This window comes from Ranitomeya variabilis, chromosome 6, assembly GCF_051348905.1.
Source record: "Ranitomeya variabilis isolate aRanVar5 chromosome 6, aRanVar5.hap1, whole genome shotgun sequence".
Taxonomy (NCBI): Eukaryota; Metazoa; Chordata; class Amphibia; order Anura; family Dendrobatidae; genus Ranitomeya; species Ranitomeya variabilis.
This window is the reverse complement of record NC_135237.1, coordinates 519,331,982-519,348,229: the sequence shown is the minus strand read 5'-3', so window position 1 is coordinate 519,348,229 and position 16,248 is coordinate 519,331,982. Positions and strand designations below refer to the sequence as shown.

Below are 16,248 nucleotides of genomic sequence, written 5' to 3'. Positions count from 1 at the left end.
GCAGTTTTAAGTGGTGGTACCTCCTCTTTTCAATGCCAGGATATCTTCATGAGACATCTACTTTAACCATTGAGTTGCACTGTAAAACATAGTGATACAATGGAAACAAAGCACATTGGGGCATATATACCACCATTGACTAATGCTTACACAGACCACACCCATTCTCCTTCAGACCCCACCCATTTCACACAATGCAACATCCTCTTAATCGAAAGGCATAGAAAGGGTCTGAAACACATAGCAAATAAGTTGTAAGTAATGAAAGACAGGCTTTTTAAAAAAATAATAATAAACTACACTAGAATTCTGCCACTTTTAGCTTGATAAATATGACCCATTGACAGTTTCTCATTGGTTCGATTAAGAGAAAAAATTCTACTAATTTACAAATTTCTTTATTTTCTGCCCAGCATTTGAATAATTCACTTTTCATAATTTTCAGCACTGAATAAACTAATCATGAAGTACATTTTAATTTGGATCAATTTCCAACAAAAACTTGTCCTCTAGTGACTGAAGAAAAGATGACAAACATCCAAATTACTAATTCTTGATTAAATGCTTTCTTGTGATTATCGGAAACCAGAAATCCACCTATAAGAGACAGAAGAAAGTATTATTCCTAATGAATATGTTTACTGGAAATGCTGGATGAGGCGCTTGCGATACTGAAAAGTAGACAAAATTGGGCCACGTTGTAGGGTTTACCCCAAGGGACCCAGTTTCAAGAGTGACCAGTTTTTGCTTTTGTTTTAATCCCGATGCTCCCCTGAAAATTCATTTGTTTGTGTTTTTTTTATAACTTTACCATACTTTTTCAGAAATAATGGCCTTTTATTTAATTGAAATGTTTTGATCCTTATCAAGGGGTTGCTGCTCAAGCGGTAATCTACTATATAATTGTCTAAGGGTCACTTCCGTCTGTCCTTCTGTCTGTCTGTCTGTCACGGTTATTCATTCGCTGATTGGTCTCGCCAGCTGCCTGTCATGGCTGCCGCGACCAATCAGCAACGGGCACAGTCCGGAAGAAAATGGCCGCTCCTTCCTCCCCACAGTCATTGCCCGCTCCGTACTGCCCTCCAGTCAGCGCTCACACAGGGTTAATGGCAGCGTTAACCGACCGTGCTATGCCGCGGTCGGTTAACGCTGCTATTAACCCTGTGTGACCAACGTTTTACTATTGATGCTGCCTATGCGGCGGTGTCAATAGTAAAAATATCTAATGTTAAAAATAATAATAATAAAAAAAAAAAATCGTTATATACTCACCGTCGTCCGTCGGCCCCTCGGATCCACAACAGGCCTTCCCTGCTCGCGGCGCTCCGGTAACCGGTCCATGCTGCGATCTCGCGAGATGATGACGTGCGATCTCGCGAGACCGCTACGTCATCATCTCGCGAGACGGCAATGCAATCTTCAGACCGGAGCGTGCGACGAGCATCGGTAACCGGCTGCTTCGATCCTGAGGCTCCGGAAGGTGAGTATATAACTATTTTTTATTTTAATTCTTTTTTTTTTAACAGGGATATGATGCATACTACGTGGCTGGGCAGTATACTATGTGGCTGGGCAGTATACTATGTGGCTGGCCAATATACTACGTGACTAGGCAGTATACTATGTGGCTGGGCAGTATACTATGTGGCTGGGCAGTATACTATGTGGCTGGCCAATATACTACGTGACTAGGCAGTATACTATGTGGCTGGGCAGTATACTATGTGGCTGGCCAATATACTACGTGACTGGGCAGTATACTATGTGGCTGGGCAGTATACTATGTGGCTGTGCTATATACTACGTGACTAGGCAGTATACTATGTGGCTGGGCAGTATACTATGTGGCTGGCCAATATACTACGTGACTGGGCAATATACTACGTGACTGGGTAATATACTATGTGGCTGGGCAATATACTACGTCACTGTGCAATATACTACGTGACTGGGCAGTATACTATGTGGCTGGCCAATATACTACATGACTAGGCAGTATACTATGTGGCTGGGCAGTATACTATGTGACTGGCCAATATACTACGTGACTGGGCAGTATACTATGTGGCTGGGCAATATACTACGTGGCTGGGCAATATACTACGTGGCTGGGCAATATACTATGCTGCTGGGCAGTATACTATGTGGCTGGGCAATATACTATGTGGCTGGGCAGTATACTACATGGCTGGGCAGTATACTATGTGGCTGGGCAATATACTACGTGGCTGGCCAGTATACTATGTGGCTGGGCAGTATACTATGTGACTGGGCAATATTCTATGTGGCTGAGCAGTATACTATGTGGCTGGGCAGTATACTACGTGGCTGGGCAGTATACTATGTGGCTGGGCAATATACTATGTGGCTGGCCAGTATACTATGTGGCTGGGCAGTATACTATGTGGCTGTGCTATATACTACGTGGCTGGGCAATATACTACGTGGCTGGGCAATATACTATGTGGCTGGGCAATATACTATGTGGCTGGTCAATATACTACGTGACTGGGCAATATACTACGTGGCTGGCCAGTATACTATGTGGCTGGGCAGTATACTATGTGACTGGGCAATATACTATGTGGCTGGGCAGTATACTATGTGGCTGGGCAGTATACTATGTGGCTGGGCAGTATACTATGTGGCTGGGCAGTATACTACGTGGCTGGGCAGTATACTATGTGGCTGGGCAATATACTATGTGGCTGGCCAGTATACTATGTGGCTGGGCAGTATACTATGTGGCTGTGCTATATACTACGTGGCTGGGCTATATACTACGTGGCTGGGCAATATACTACGTGGCTGGGCAATATACTATGTGGCTGGCCAGTATACTATGTGGCTGGGCAGTATACTATGTGGCTGTGCTATATACTACGTGGCTGGGCAATATACTACGTGGCTGGGCAATATACTACGTGGCTGGGCAATATACTATGTGGCTGGGCAATATACTATGTGGCTGGGCAATATACTACGTGACTGGGCAGTATACTATGTAGCTGGCCAATATACTACGTGACTGGGCAGTATACTATGTGACTGGGCAGTATACTACATGGCTGGGCAATATACTATGTGGCTGGGCAGTATACTTCGTGGCTGGGCAGTATACTATGTGGCTGGGCAATATACTATGTTGCTGGGCAGTATACTATGTGGCTGGCCAGTATACTATGTGGCTGGCCAGTATACTATGTGGCTGGGCAGTATACTATGTGACTGGGCAGTATACTATGTGACTGGGCAGTATACTACGTGGCTGGGCAGTATACTACGTGGCTGGGCAATATACTATGTGGCTGGCCAGTATACTATGTGGCTGGGCAGTATACTATGTGGCTGTGCTATATACTACGTGGCTGGGCAATATACTACGTGGCTGGGCAATATACTACGTGGCTGGGCAATATACTATGTGGCTGGGCAATAGCATATGCTAGAATACCCGATGCGTTAGAATCGGGCCACCATCTAGTTATGCATAACAGTCTAAAGACATGTCCCCCAAGAATCCTGTGAGCTGCGTCCCCTTGGAAAAGACCATAAAAATTAGCAGAGAATCAAAAAGCCCATAATTCGGAAAACTGTATTGTGAAATTAAAACAAAAAGAAATAATAAAAACAGCAAAACTTGGCCACTTTTGACCTGGTCACAGCTCCTTTTTAAACAACAATTTTAAAATGTGGGTACATGTGAAAAGCTGATCGAAGGATTTTTATTGCATCGGGCAGCCAACGAGTAAATGGCCAAAAAAGATGCTAAACACAGGGTAATGTTCATACATGCACCCACTTAAGTCACGGGATGGTGGTCGACCTCTAGAGCCAATGGTTTCCATTTACAGAACTTTCAGCTCTGATTGGTTCAGGAGAATACGTGGTGTGGATCTGTTTGGGAAGAGGAGGTTCTAAACTTCAATCCTGAGAGCCAAAGACATTTAGAGCTCATCTTGTGTAAATTCTATCAATGTCTGTAGTTGCTATACCCCTGTAAGTTAGACATAGACATAAGATACCTTTCGACTAAACCTCACTGAAAGCCAAAATCAAATGTATATGGGGAACGTTGCTCAATCATTTACTCTGTGTTCTGCAAAACTCATTAGTCCTTTATGTACCCTTGACTGATGTATTATAGATCATCATTAAAGGTTTTGACTATCTATTTGGTGTCACTTGAAATCTACTATATAATTGTCTAAGGGTCACTTCCGTCTGTCCTTCTGTCTGTCTGTCACGGTTATTCATTCGCTGATTGGTCTCGCCAGCTGCCTGTCATGGCTGCCGCGACCAAACAGCGACGAGCACAGTCCGGAAGAAAATGGCCGCTCCTTCCTCCCCGCAGTCATTGCCCGCTCCGTACTCCCCTCCAGTCAGCACTCACACAGGGTTAATGGCAGCGTTAACCGACCGCGCTATGCCGCGGTCGGTTAACGCTGCTATTAACCCTGTGTGACCAACGTTTTACTATTGATGCTGCCTATGTGGCGTCAATAGTAAAAATATCTAATGTTAAAAATAATAATAATAAAAAAAAATCGTTATATACTCACCGTCCGTCGGCCCCTCGGATCCACAACAGGCCTTCTCTGCTCGCATCGCTCCGGTAACCGGTCCATGCTGCGATCTCGCGAGATGATGACGTGCGGTCTCGCGAGACCGCTACGTCATCATCTCGCGAGACCGCAATGCAATCTTCAGACCGGAGCGCGCGACGAGCATCGGTAACCGGCTGCTTCGATCCTGAGGCTCCGGAAGTGAGTATATAACTATTTTTTATTTTAATTCTTTTTTTTTTAACAGGGATATGATGCATACTACGTGGCTGGGCAATATACTACGTGACTGGGCAGTATACTATGTGGCTGGCCAATATTCTACGTGACTAGGCAGTATACTATGTGGCTGGGCAGTATACTATGTGGCTGGCCAATATACTACGTGGCTGGGCAATATACTATGTGGCTGGGCAGTATACTACGTGGCTGGGCAGTATACTATGTGGCTGGGCAATATACTACGTGGCTGGGCAATATACTACGTGGCTGGGCAATATAGTATGTGGCTGGGCAATATACTACGTGGCTGGGCAGTATACTACGTGGCTGGGCAGTATACTACGTGGCTGGGCAATATACTATGTGGCTGGGCAATATACTACGTGGCTGGGCAATATACTACGTGGCTGGGCAATATAGTATGTGGCTGGGCAATATACTACGTGGCTGGGCAATATACTATGTGGCTGGGCAGTATACTACGTGGCTGGGCAGTATACTATGTGGCTGGGCAACATACTACGTGGCTGGGTAATATACTACGTGGCTGGGCAATATACTATGTTGCTGGGCAGTATACTATGTGGCTGGGCAATATACTATGTGGCTGGGCAATATACTATGTGGCTGGGCAGTATACTATGTGGCTGGGCAGTATACTATGTGACTGGGCAATATACTATGTGGCTGGCCAGTATAATATGTGGCTGGGCAGTATACTATGTGGCTGTGCTATATACTACGTGGCTGTGCTATATACTATGTGGCTGGTCAATATAGTACGTGACTGGGCAGTATGCTATGTAGCTGGCCAATATACTACATGACTGGGCAGTATACTATGTGGCTGGGCAGTATACTATGTGGCTAGGCAATATACTACGTGGCTGGGCAATATACTACGTGGCTGGGCAATAGCATATTCTAGAATACCCGATGCGTTAGAATCGGGCCACCATCTAGTTTCATATAAAAGAAGAGAATTAGGGCTAGAAAGTGACCAAACAGGAACCATCTGACAGATGGAATAGAAAAGTAAGCAGCTTGCGGTGCATGGAAATCACTTGATTGACAGTTGTCTTGGCATGCAAACTCATACTGTCAATCACTAATTAGGACCACCCATTGGACGCATGGAAAAAGTAGAGATTTATATGAATAAATTATGAGTTATACTGAACTTTTTGCATAAACCTATTTATTAATCTGCTCAGCTTGTTTTCCTCTGTTCCCTTCTGCCCACAGGTTGGACTGCAAGTCCAACGTGAGAGTTTCTCTTTAACTCCGTAGTAGTGATGAGCGAGTGTGCTCGGTACTCGAGATTTCCGACCATGCTCGGGTGTTCTCCGAGTATCTTGGGCTTGCTGATAGATTATGTTTGTGTCCCCGCAGCTGCATGATTTGCGGCTGTTAGATAAACTGAACACATGCAGGGATTGCCTGTTTGTTAGGGAATCCCCACATGCATTCAGGCTGTCTAGCAGCCGCAAATCATGCAGCTGCAGGGACTCAAACAAAATCTACGAGCATGCCCAAAATACTCGGAGAACACCCGAGCATGCTCGGAAAACTTGAGTAACGAGCACACTCGCTCATCACTAGTCCTTAGTGACAGAGCCAATCCTCAACTTCCTGACCAGGCCAAATTTTTGGATTTTGACCAGTGTCACTTCCTGTGGTAATAACTCTGGAACACTTCAATGTATCCCAGTGATTTTGAGACTGTTTCTTCGTGATACATTTTACCATTTTACTTTATGTTAGTGGTAAATTTAGGTTGATATGTTTTGTGTTTATTTGTGAAAATATCCGAATTTTGGCAAAAATTTTAAAAAATTCACAATTTTCAAACTTTCATCTTCGATATCCTTCAACTAGGTTGGATACATTCACATTGTGTTTATTGGTCATGTCAGGGCATAAATTTGTCCCCCTCGCCACTCCTTCAAAACAAAGTCTGGATGCATGCGCAGGCAGGGCCATAGACTGTAATGGTGACATGAGAGGGAACGTGTGCTCTGTAGGGCATTATTTTCGGAACTGTACACGTACAGAAGGCAGACACCCAGACACAGTCTACAATGTTTGAGCGTCCGCCTCCAGTAGGTGTACGCTCCTGAAAACAATGCACAGCACCATTACAGTCTAGGGCCCCATCGGCTCATACAGCCAGACCCCGTATTGGGCTATGGGGGCGGTCGTATGCCCTGACAGGGCCACTAAACACAATGTGAAAGTACCCTTAGTCGTGCTATACAATATAAGTAATAATAAACATTTCCTATATGTCTACTTTACAGCTGCATCATTTTTCAAAAGTTATTTTATTTTCTTAGGATGTTAGAGAGGTTAAAAGTTTAGCAGCAATTTATCCTTTTTTCAAGAAATGTACAAGACCTGTTTCCTTAGGGACCTATTCAGATTTAAATGGACCTTGAGGGGCCTGTATATTAGAACGTTCCCAAAAGTAAGGCCATTTTAAATACTGCACCCATCAAATACTTCAAAAATTGTCAGGAATTTTTTCAACCCTTCAGTTGCTACACCGGAATTAATTCAAAGTCAAATGAAAAAATAAATAAATAAAATGTTACCTCTAAAATGTTGCTTTAGCCCCAATTTTTGCACTTTTACAATAATTAGTATGACAAAATGGACTACAAAATGTGTTACCCAGTTTATGATATCCCACATGTGGTCAGAAACCTGTGGACAAACTGCAGGGCACAGAAGGGAAGGAGTACCATTTGAATTTTGGAACACAAATTTGGCTGAATTAGATTGAGGGTGTCATGTTGCATTTGCAGAGCCCTGAAACCTCCATTTTGGAAACTACACCCCACAAGATTTTTATCCAGGGGTATAGTGAGCATTTTGAACCCATAGGTACTACACAGAATTTGATAACATTAGGTCGTCATATTGAAAATTTTCATTTTTGTCAAGAAAATGTTGCTTTAGCCCCAAACGTTTCACTTTTGCATGGGATAACATAAAAAAATGGACCCCACAGTTACCCACTTTTTTTCTGAGAGTGACGATACCCCAAATGTAGTCAAAAAGTTCTGTTTGTACACATGAGATGGCTCGGATGGGAAGCCGCGACATTTAGTTTAAAATGTAAATTTATCTGGATTAGATTGCAGACACTATGTGTAATTTACAGAGCCCCTGAGGTACCTAAACAGAAGAAACCCTTACACGTGAACCCATTTTGGAAACTAGACCCATCAAGGAATTCATCCTGGGCTATGTTGAGCATGTTGAACCTATTAGGTGCTTCACAGAACATTTTACAATATGGATGTGAAAACGAAAACTAAATTTTTTCAGCTAAAATGTTGCTTTAGCTCCAAATTTGTAAATTTCACAATGCATTACAGGAGAAAATGAACCCCATAATTTGTTAATGCAATTTCTTCAGAATGTGGTGATACCCAATATTTGTACAAAAACTGCTGTTTGGGCACATGGCAGGGCTCGGAAAGAAAAGAGCGCTATCTGATTTTTGTATTGTAAATTTATTTTGTCGAGGTTTTGTTTAAATTGCAGTTTTTTATATTTACATGAAATCCCCAACTTAAGCACTCAGTGGAGAGCGCAGGATAAATATAACCTGAGCCTTATTACGATTTTTGGGAGGTAGAATGAACAAATAGACATCAGTACAAGAATAGTTCTTATTTTTATTTTTTGCACGGTTCTCCGTACGTTATAAGTGACAAGAAGACTTTATTCTTCGAGTTGGTGCAAATACAGCGATACCAGATTTATATCTATTTTTGTTTCTATGTTGCTTTCACACAGCAAAAATGCTTTTTTATAAAAAAAAAAATGTCACTATATTCTGAGAACTGTAACTTTTTCATGAACAGAGCTGTGTGAGGGCTTTTTTTATTTACATGCCAAGTATCACTTTGGAGCACATTATGTTTTTTAATCGCTTTTTATTCAGATTTTTCAGACACAAAATGAATAATAACCAGCAATTCAATTTCTGGTTTTACTTTTTGCACATTTCACCTTGCTGTAAAAACGATAAGACTTAGCAATGAGCGACTAGTGAAATATTCAAATTCAGGAAAATCGGCACCAATAATTTCTAATATCCGTGTATTCGTACCAAATAACGAATCCAATGCAAGTCAATGGGAAAGCCAAATATTTTTCTGTTGGACCAATCAAACAGGTCTGGTGGCATAGGAAAAAGGCTGAAATGGATGGGAAAGAGCTAAAACTGTTGTGGATTCTGTTTTTGGGCTCCCTCTGGTGGTTACGGCTGGTACTGGGTGACTTTGGTGGGTTGCGGTCTCTGCTTTCCACCTGTCCATCAGAGGCTGGGTGTTTCCTATTTAACCTGGCTTTTCTGTCATTCCCTTGCCGGCTATCAATGTACTCAGATGTGCTCAGTTTGGTTCCTGACTACCTGCTCCCAGATCTCTCAGGATAAGCTAAGTTCTGTTTTTTAGTTGTTTGGTTTTTTGTCCAGCTTGCTAATTATGACTCTATGCTAGCTGGTAGCTCTAGTGGGCTGAGGTTCTCCCCATGTGCCATGAGTTGGCACATGGGTTCTTGTAATCTCAGGATGGTTTTTGATTAGGGTTTTTTGCTGACCGCTCAGACCCCTTTTGTATCTATCTGCTTTCTAGTTATAGCGGGCCTCATTTTGCTAAATCTATTTTCATCTCTATGTGCGTGCCTTCCTTTCATTTCACCGTCAATACATGTGGGGGGCAACTATACCTTTTGGGGTTCATTCCTCTGGAGGCAAGCTAGGTCTTTATTTCCTCTGCAGTGCTAGTTAGCTCTTAGGCTGGCGCGTGGCGTCTAGAATCAACGTAGGCACGCTCCCTGGCTATTTCTAGTTGTGTTTGTCAGGAGTAGGGCAGCGGTCAGCCCAGGTTCCATCACCCTAGAGCTCGTCCGTTATTTATGTTATTTTGCTTGTCCAGTGCGATCCCCAGCCATTGGGATCCATGACATAAAACTAAATGGGAACAGCATGGAGAAGATGTCGGCATGCCTTTCTGACTCACATATTTTTTTCCTTCATAATTACATGTATATAATGCAAAATAAAAATAAATTAATTTATTTTTTTAAATTATACCTCCCTTTAGCATATGTTCACACAAAGCGCTTTGGCTTTATTTTTTCCTTTCACATTTGTTAGAGCTCTCAGGCTTACATTTGGGAGGTTCCTCCCACATTCAAAATTGTTAGCTAGATAGTGGAATACATATTCCCCATATGCCCATTTGAATTTTTCGCATCGCCGGCCACCACCACCAAGTCCACCATGTCATTATGCGGCCCCCGCTTCACATTTTCAGAGGGACAGGAGTTGCTATGAGTTTTGTGAGCTCCACAGTTCATTTTGGCCACCGGATCCCAGTGGAGCCACTGTCATAGCGGGTGAAGCTACTGTAAGGTAAATATAATACAGGAGTTGGGGGAGCTGTATGCTCAATGTCAGTAAATTGGATTCTACCAGTCACCAAAAGCATTAGAATTAAATTCAGAGCACAGTATATGCAAACGAGGGCCTGTATTGTGGTCAGTCTGTCAGGTTTGAAACCCATGTCAGGAACATGTACAAGCCTCATTTTACTTGGAAGCAGCCTCCTCAAGGGAAAGAGACAGGTGTGCCATTGACCAATATGCACAAGCCTACGCACTTCTTCTGGAAACTACCCAATCGGGCAGAATGTATCTTTTGCATGGTTTTGAGCAACAATGGAGTAATTACAGGATATGTCCCAGAGAGTGTTGAGGTCTGTGGAGTGCATTACTCAGGTGACAGTCAGTGCTACAGATCTCAGGTAAAGGAGTTAACATGGCAATGACCATGTTACAATATGTGTAAGGCTGCGGCCTGAATACGTCGGTGGAGTGTATTAACCCAGTCTCTTAGACGTGCTTAAAATGTACAGAAACTGGACAATACCCCACCAGTATTTTTTTTTTTTTACCAAATTTTCTAAAAATTTTAGTGAAGCAACAGTTTAATAAAGAGAAACAAGTCTCATTTAGGAGCCTGGAAAAGCCGGGAATGGTCTTTGTCCAGCACTGGATAATGTAAAGTGCTAACGAATATGTATGCCCTATCTAACTAACAATTTATGAACAGACATATATGCTGATAAGGGACAACTGAACGCTGCGCTGGGACAACGAACTGGACGTGGTTGCTGACTGTTGTGTCTGTGCAACTGCAGGTTATGGGCAGGAGGCATCAGATCCTCCTTCCTGGACAGCAGATTGGGAAGGACATATCCAATAGCGTAGCTACTGGGGGAGCAGAGGTGGTGGTCGCCCCTGGCCCCGCACTCTGATGAATATTGGTTGGCCAGGACCAGATGTTGAGGACTTCAATGAGGGAGACCACTAGTCAAAAATTACCTTTTTACTTAATGATAACTTAGTGGGTGTTACATATAATATAATATATATAGTTATACATAAGACAGCGGGTACATATCTTTATGAACGTTTCCTTCACAATACGGAGCATTTCCACACACAGTCCCAACTCAATTCTCGTTACTCATTTGCTCTCTATCTCCACTGCTTCACTTTCCTTCACCACAACCCAGCTCAGTACTAGTCAGGTTAACAAGGGTCCTATTCTTAACCTGTCGTTCCGCGTCTTCTTTCCACTGAAGGGAACGAAGTTGCTAGTATGCCTGGTACTTATCTTTTCTACTACTGACACCTTGGAACTCCCACCTGGGGCACTCTCTTCGTCTCATGATCACTGTCGTGCCCTGGCCCATTACCTCTCTGAGTTATAATCTCTGGGTCGTACTGCTATGCATCCTCTCCCAGGACCCATCTCCATTCGACATCTCTGTCTTCCTCTCAGTTTTCCTCTCCTCGCTACTTTGATTCACTGTAACCACCGTTCTGGTCTCCCCTCACTTGGGGACACCCACATCATGCGGCACTGCTTACTGTCCAGACCTTAGGTCTGCCCTATCTGACATCCCGTTCCTTCACCTTAGCCCCTTCCACTATGGGCTAGTCCCAGTCGTTAATTCTAACTCTCCTTACTATTGGGCAGAACACAATACCAACACCACTGACGCATGTCATAGTTCACATTACACAACCTAACAATACACATGTTCTTCAAGAGGGAACGTGGGCAGTATGTCCAGTTCCTTACAATTGCATTAAGGGGTTCAGAATGTATTCAATTAGAATTGTGAAATCTGTTGGCAGATCAACTTAAAAATTGCTTATAATTCTAAAATTCTATTATCATGGAGACAGTATAATTGCGGCTTTACCACTTCTGTAGAGCAAGCACAATATTTTCTATAAAGAAAAATAGTTAAAAATCTTGAGTTTCTGCTGCAACTTTTCTCTCTAACTCTGAGGCAGTGCAAGAGCTCCATTTATCTCTACATACAGCTCTGGCAAAAATTAAGAGTCCACCGCACAGTTTTATAAACATCAGCTTCTCTACATGTGTGACAGCCATTCCATTCCAGTGTCAGTTGAATTCCAACCCGAGTACACCTCATTCTACTTAATGTGCTTCTGATTAGGTGATCACTAGTGATGAATGAGTATACTCGTTGCATGCTCGGGTGATCTCCGAGTATTTGGATGTGCTTGCAGAATTAGTTTTCATCACTTCAGCTGCATGATTTATGGCTGCTAGACAGGCTGAATACATGTGAGGAATGCCTGTTTGTTAGGGAATTCCCACATGTATTCAGGCTGTCCAGAAGCCGTAAATCATACAGCTGAGGCAATGAAAACTAAATCTCCGAGCACATCCAAATACTCAGAGATCACCCGAGCGTGCTTGGGGAGACCAGAGCAACAATGCTACTCGCTCATCACTAGGGATCACCTGAACCAAATCTTATTTAAAGAAGGAAAGTACAGTATAAAAAACACTGCTGTGGTGTTCACAATCCTCTTGCAATAGGACAAGCTGGATGGCAAAACAAGTTCTAGTTATATCCCAAAAGTAATAGGAATTAAAAAATAATTTTTAACCATGCCAAAGGAGTTGAAAAGAAAAGTCTTGAATTAGGAAAAGATGGTCTCAATTCTGGCTTTACTAGCAGAGGGATACAGTGAGCGTCACGTAGCCTCCATCCTTAAAATTTCTAAGACGGCAGTCCATTACAACAAGGTCCAGCAGCAGACATTGGGGACAACAAAGCTACAGACCGGCAGAGGGCGAAAACAACCCCCCACTGACCGGGATGACGGTCATCTTATTCGAATGTCACTCAGCCAACCCAGGATGACATCAAGTGACCTACAAAAGGAATGGCAAATGGCAGCTGGGGTGAAGTGCACGGCAAGAACAGTTCGTAACAGGCTCCTAGAGGAAGGACTCATGTAAAGCTAGAAAAAAGCCTTTCATCAATGAGAAGCAAAGGAGAACCAGGCTGAAGTTTGCCAAAGACCATAAGGATTGGACCATAGAGGACTGGAGTAGGTTAATCTTCTCTGATGAGTCTAATTTTTAGCTTTGCCCAACAATTGGTCATCTAATGGTTGGACGGAGACCTGGAGGGGCGTACAAGCCACAGTGTTTTGCACCGACTGTGAAATTTGGTGGAGGGTCGGTGATGATCTGGGGATGCTTCAGCTAGGCTTGAATTGGGCAGGTTAATCTTTGCGAAGGACATATGAATCAAGCCGCATACAAGGTTATCCTAGAAAAACAGTTGATTCCTTTTGCTCAGGCAATGTTCCCCATCTCTGAGGACTGTTTTTTCCAGCAGGACAATGCGCCATGCCACACCGCTAGGTCAATCAAGGTGTGCATGAAGGACCACCACATCAAATCCCTGTCATGGACAGCCCAATCTCCAGACCTGAACCCCATTGAAAACCTCTGGAATGTAATCAAGAGGAAGATGGATAGTCACAAGCCATCAAACAAAGAAGAACTGCTTAAATTTTTGTACCAGGAGTGGCATAAGGTCACCCAAAAGCAGTGAGAAAGACTGGTGGAAAGCATGCCAAGACACATGAAAGCTATGATTAAAAATCATGGTTATTCCACAAAATATTGATTTCTGAACTCTTCCTGAGTTACAACATTGTTGTTTCTAAATGATTTTGAACTTGTTTTTTTTTGCATTATTTGAGGTCTGCATGCAATGCATTTTTTTGTTATTTGACCATTTCTCGTTTTCAGAAAATAAATACAAAATGTATTGCTTGGAACTTCGGAGACATGTTGTCAGTAGTTTATAGAATAAAAGAACAATTTACATTTTGCTCAAAAATATACCTATAAAGAGAAAAATCTGACAAACTGAAAATTTAGCAGTGGTCTCTTATTTTTTGCCAGAGCTATATATCGATGCACAATGTTCAGTCTAGGAAGGTTGCCCTTCCACCCGGTTCCCCTATAGGTATAGGCCTACTTCTGTGTTTATAGATAAATGCAGATATGGTCCTCAATAAAAAAAGAATGACTAATGACATCTTACCTTGGAAATAATTTTCTTGAGTTCTCCACTTTTAGAGGGTGATGACAATAATGTCCGTTCTTGCTGTATCTTGTTATGAAGGTACTTGACCCGCTCTAGGTCTTTGTCAGGGTAGAATTCTGCAATCAGCAGCAACTTGATTTGTAAGAGGAAAGTAGAGATTAAACCAAGGAAAAGTAAAACACTGATTAATATGGCCAAAGGGATCCAGGTGGAGGAAAGAGAGAGCTGCGGTTTAGGGGTGCACTGAGGTTCAAACAGATTGATGTTCAACTGGTTGTGGTAGATATCCTCTGTCCTTCTGGAATTAAATAAATCCTCAAGGTTTACCTGAATGTGCTTTGCAAAGTAAAAAAAATCATGTTAAATTAGTTAATAAAAAAGCACGAGAAAAACTTGACATGACATAGTGCTTACTTTGTTATCAGTGGAAGTAATTCAGTTGGCATTTTTATGGCACTGTACAGCAGCATTATGGCACTGTACAGTATAGCAGCATTATGGCACTGTACAGTATATCAGCATTATGGCACTGTATAACAGCTTTATATGTGCTCTGTAAAGCATTGTTATGTGAACAATTTTTATATACAACCCCTGGCAAAAATTATGGAATCACCGGCCTTGGAGAATGTTCATTCAGTTGTTTAATTTTGTAGAAAAAAAGCAGATCACAGACATGGCACAAAACTAGAGTCATTTCAAATGGCAACTTTCTGGCTTTAAGAAACACTAAAAGAAATCAAGAACAAAAAAGGTGGTAATCAGTAATGGTTACTTTTTTTTAACCAAGCATAGGGGAAAAATTATGGAATCACTCAATTCTGAGGAAAAAATTATGGAATCATGAAAAACAAACAAACAAAAAAACACTCCAACACATCACTAGTAGGGTTGAGCGAAACGGATCGGTCATTTTCATAAATCGGCGACTTTTAGGCAAAGTCGGGTTTCATGAAACCCGAACCGATCCTAGTGTGGGATCGGCCATGCGGTACACGATCAGAGCGCCAAAGTCGCGTTTCATATGACGCTGTCACCACCGTTTTTCATCCAATGAAGGAGGACGCAGAGTGTGGGCAGCGTGATGACATAGGTCTCGGTCCCCACCATCTTAGAGAAGGGCATGGCAGTGATTGGCTTGCTGTCTGCGGCGTCACAGGGGCTATAAAGGGGCGTTCCCGCCGACCACCATCTTACTTCTGCCGATCTGAGCATAGGGAGAGGTGTTGCTGCAGTTAGTCAGAAGCAGGGACAAAGTTAGGGAGGAAATATAAACCCCCAAACCGCTTGTGCTGGAGCGATTTTCACTGTCCCACACCACCTTTTTGTGCAGGGACAGTGGAGGTCGTATTTTAGTGCAGCAGCTGCATAGCTGTGTGCACGGTGCTGTGCAAACCAACTGCTTTTTTAAAAGCAAAATTCCTGTTGCACCTTTCTGCACAGTTACCTATCTTGTTTATTTGTCCACATTTTTGTGTTCAGCAGTCCTTTTTATTGCTGCCATACTTGTCCTGAGCTCATTGTAGGGAGCTTGATATTTATTTATTTTTTTTTTAAATAATAATTCCAGCCACTTTCTGGCACGTTCATAGTGTTGTGTTATACCACTGGGCCAGAGTTGTGGTTCTGTGTCTCCCCCCCAAAAAAAGGGAGAATAAAATTTGCACACAGTGTATATTCTGCTGTACTGTTAGTGTGTCGTATATATCAGGCAGCCACTTTCTGCCACGTTCATAGTTTACTGTTATACCACTGGGCCAGAGTTGTGGTTCTGTGTCTCCCCCCCAAAAAAAGGGAGATTAAAATTCGCACACAGTGTATATTCTGCTGTACTGCTAGTGTGTCGTATATATCAGGCAGCCACTTTCTGCCACATTCATAGTTTACTGTTATACCACAGGGCCAGAGTTGTGGTTCTGTGTCTCCCCCCCAAAAATGAGGAAGTCTGGTGGAAGAGGCCGTGGGTTGTCACCTGGTACTGATGGTGG

At 42.8% G+C, this 16,248-nt stretch overlaps 1 protein-coding gene across 1 annotated transcript in view; it reads right to left on the bottom strand.

Moving 5' to 3' along the window:
• Positions 1–384: 384 nt before the first annotated feature.
• Positions 385–16,248, bottom strand: part of DCSTAMP (dendrocyte expressed seven transmembrane protein) — a 48,427-nt gene continuing 32,563 nt past the window's right edge. The window contains exons 2-3 of the mRNA XM_077268110.1: positions 14,258–14,596; positions 385–597 (exon numbers count right to left, since the gene is read on the bottom strand). Coding sequence (XP_077124225.1) covers positions 547–597; positions 14,258–14,596 — 390 coding nt within the window. The 3' untranslated portion in view covers positions 385–546. The remainder of the gene's footprint in view (positions 598–14,257; positions 14,597–16,248) is intronic.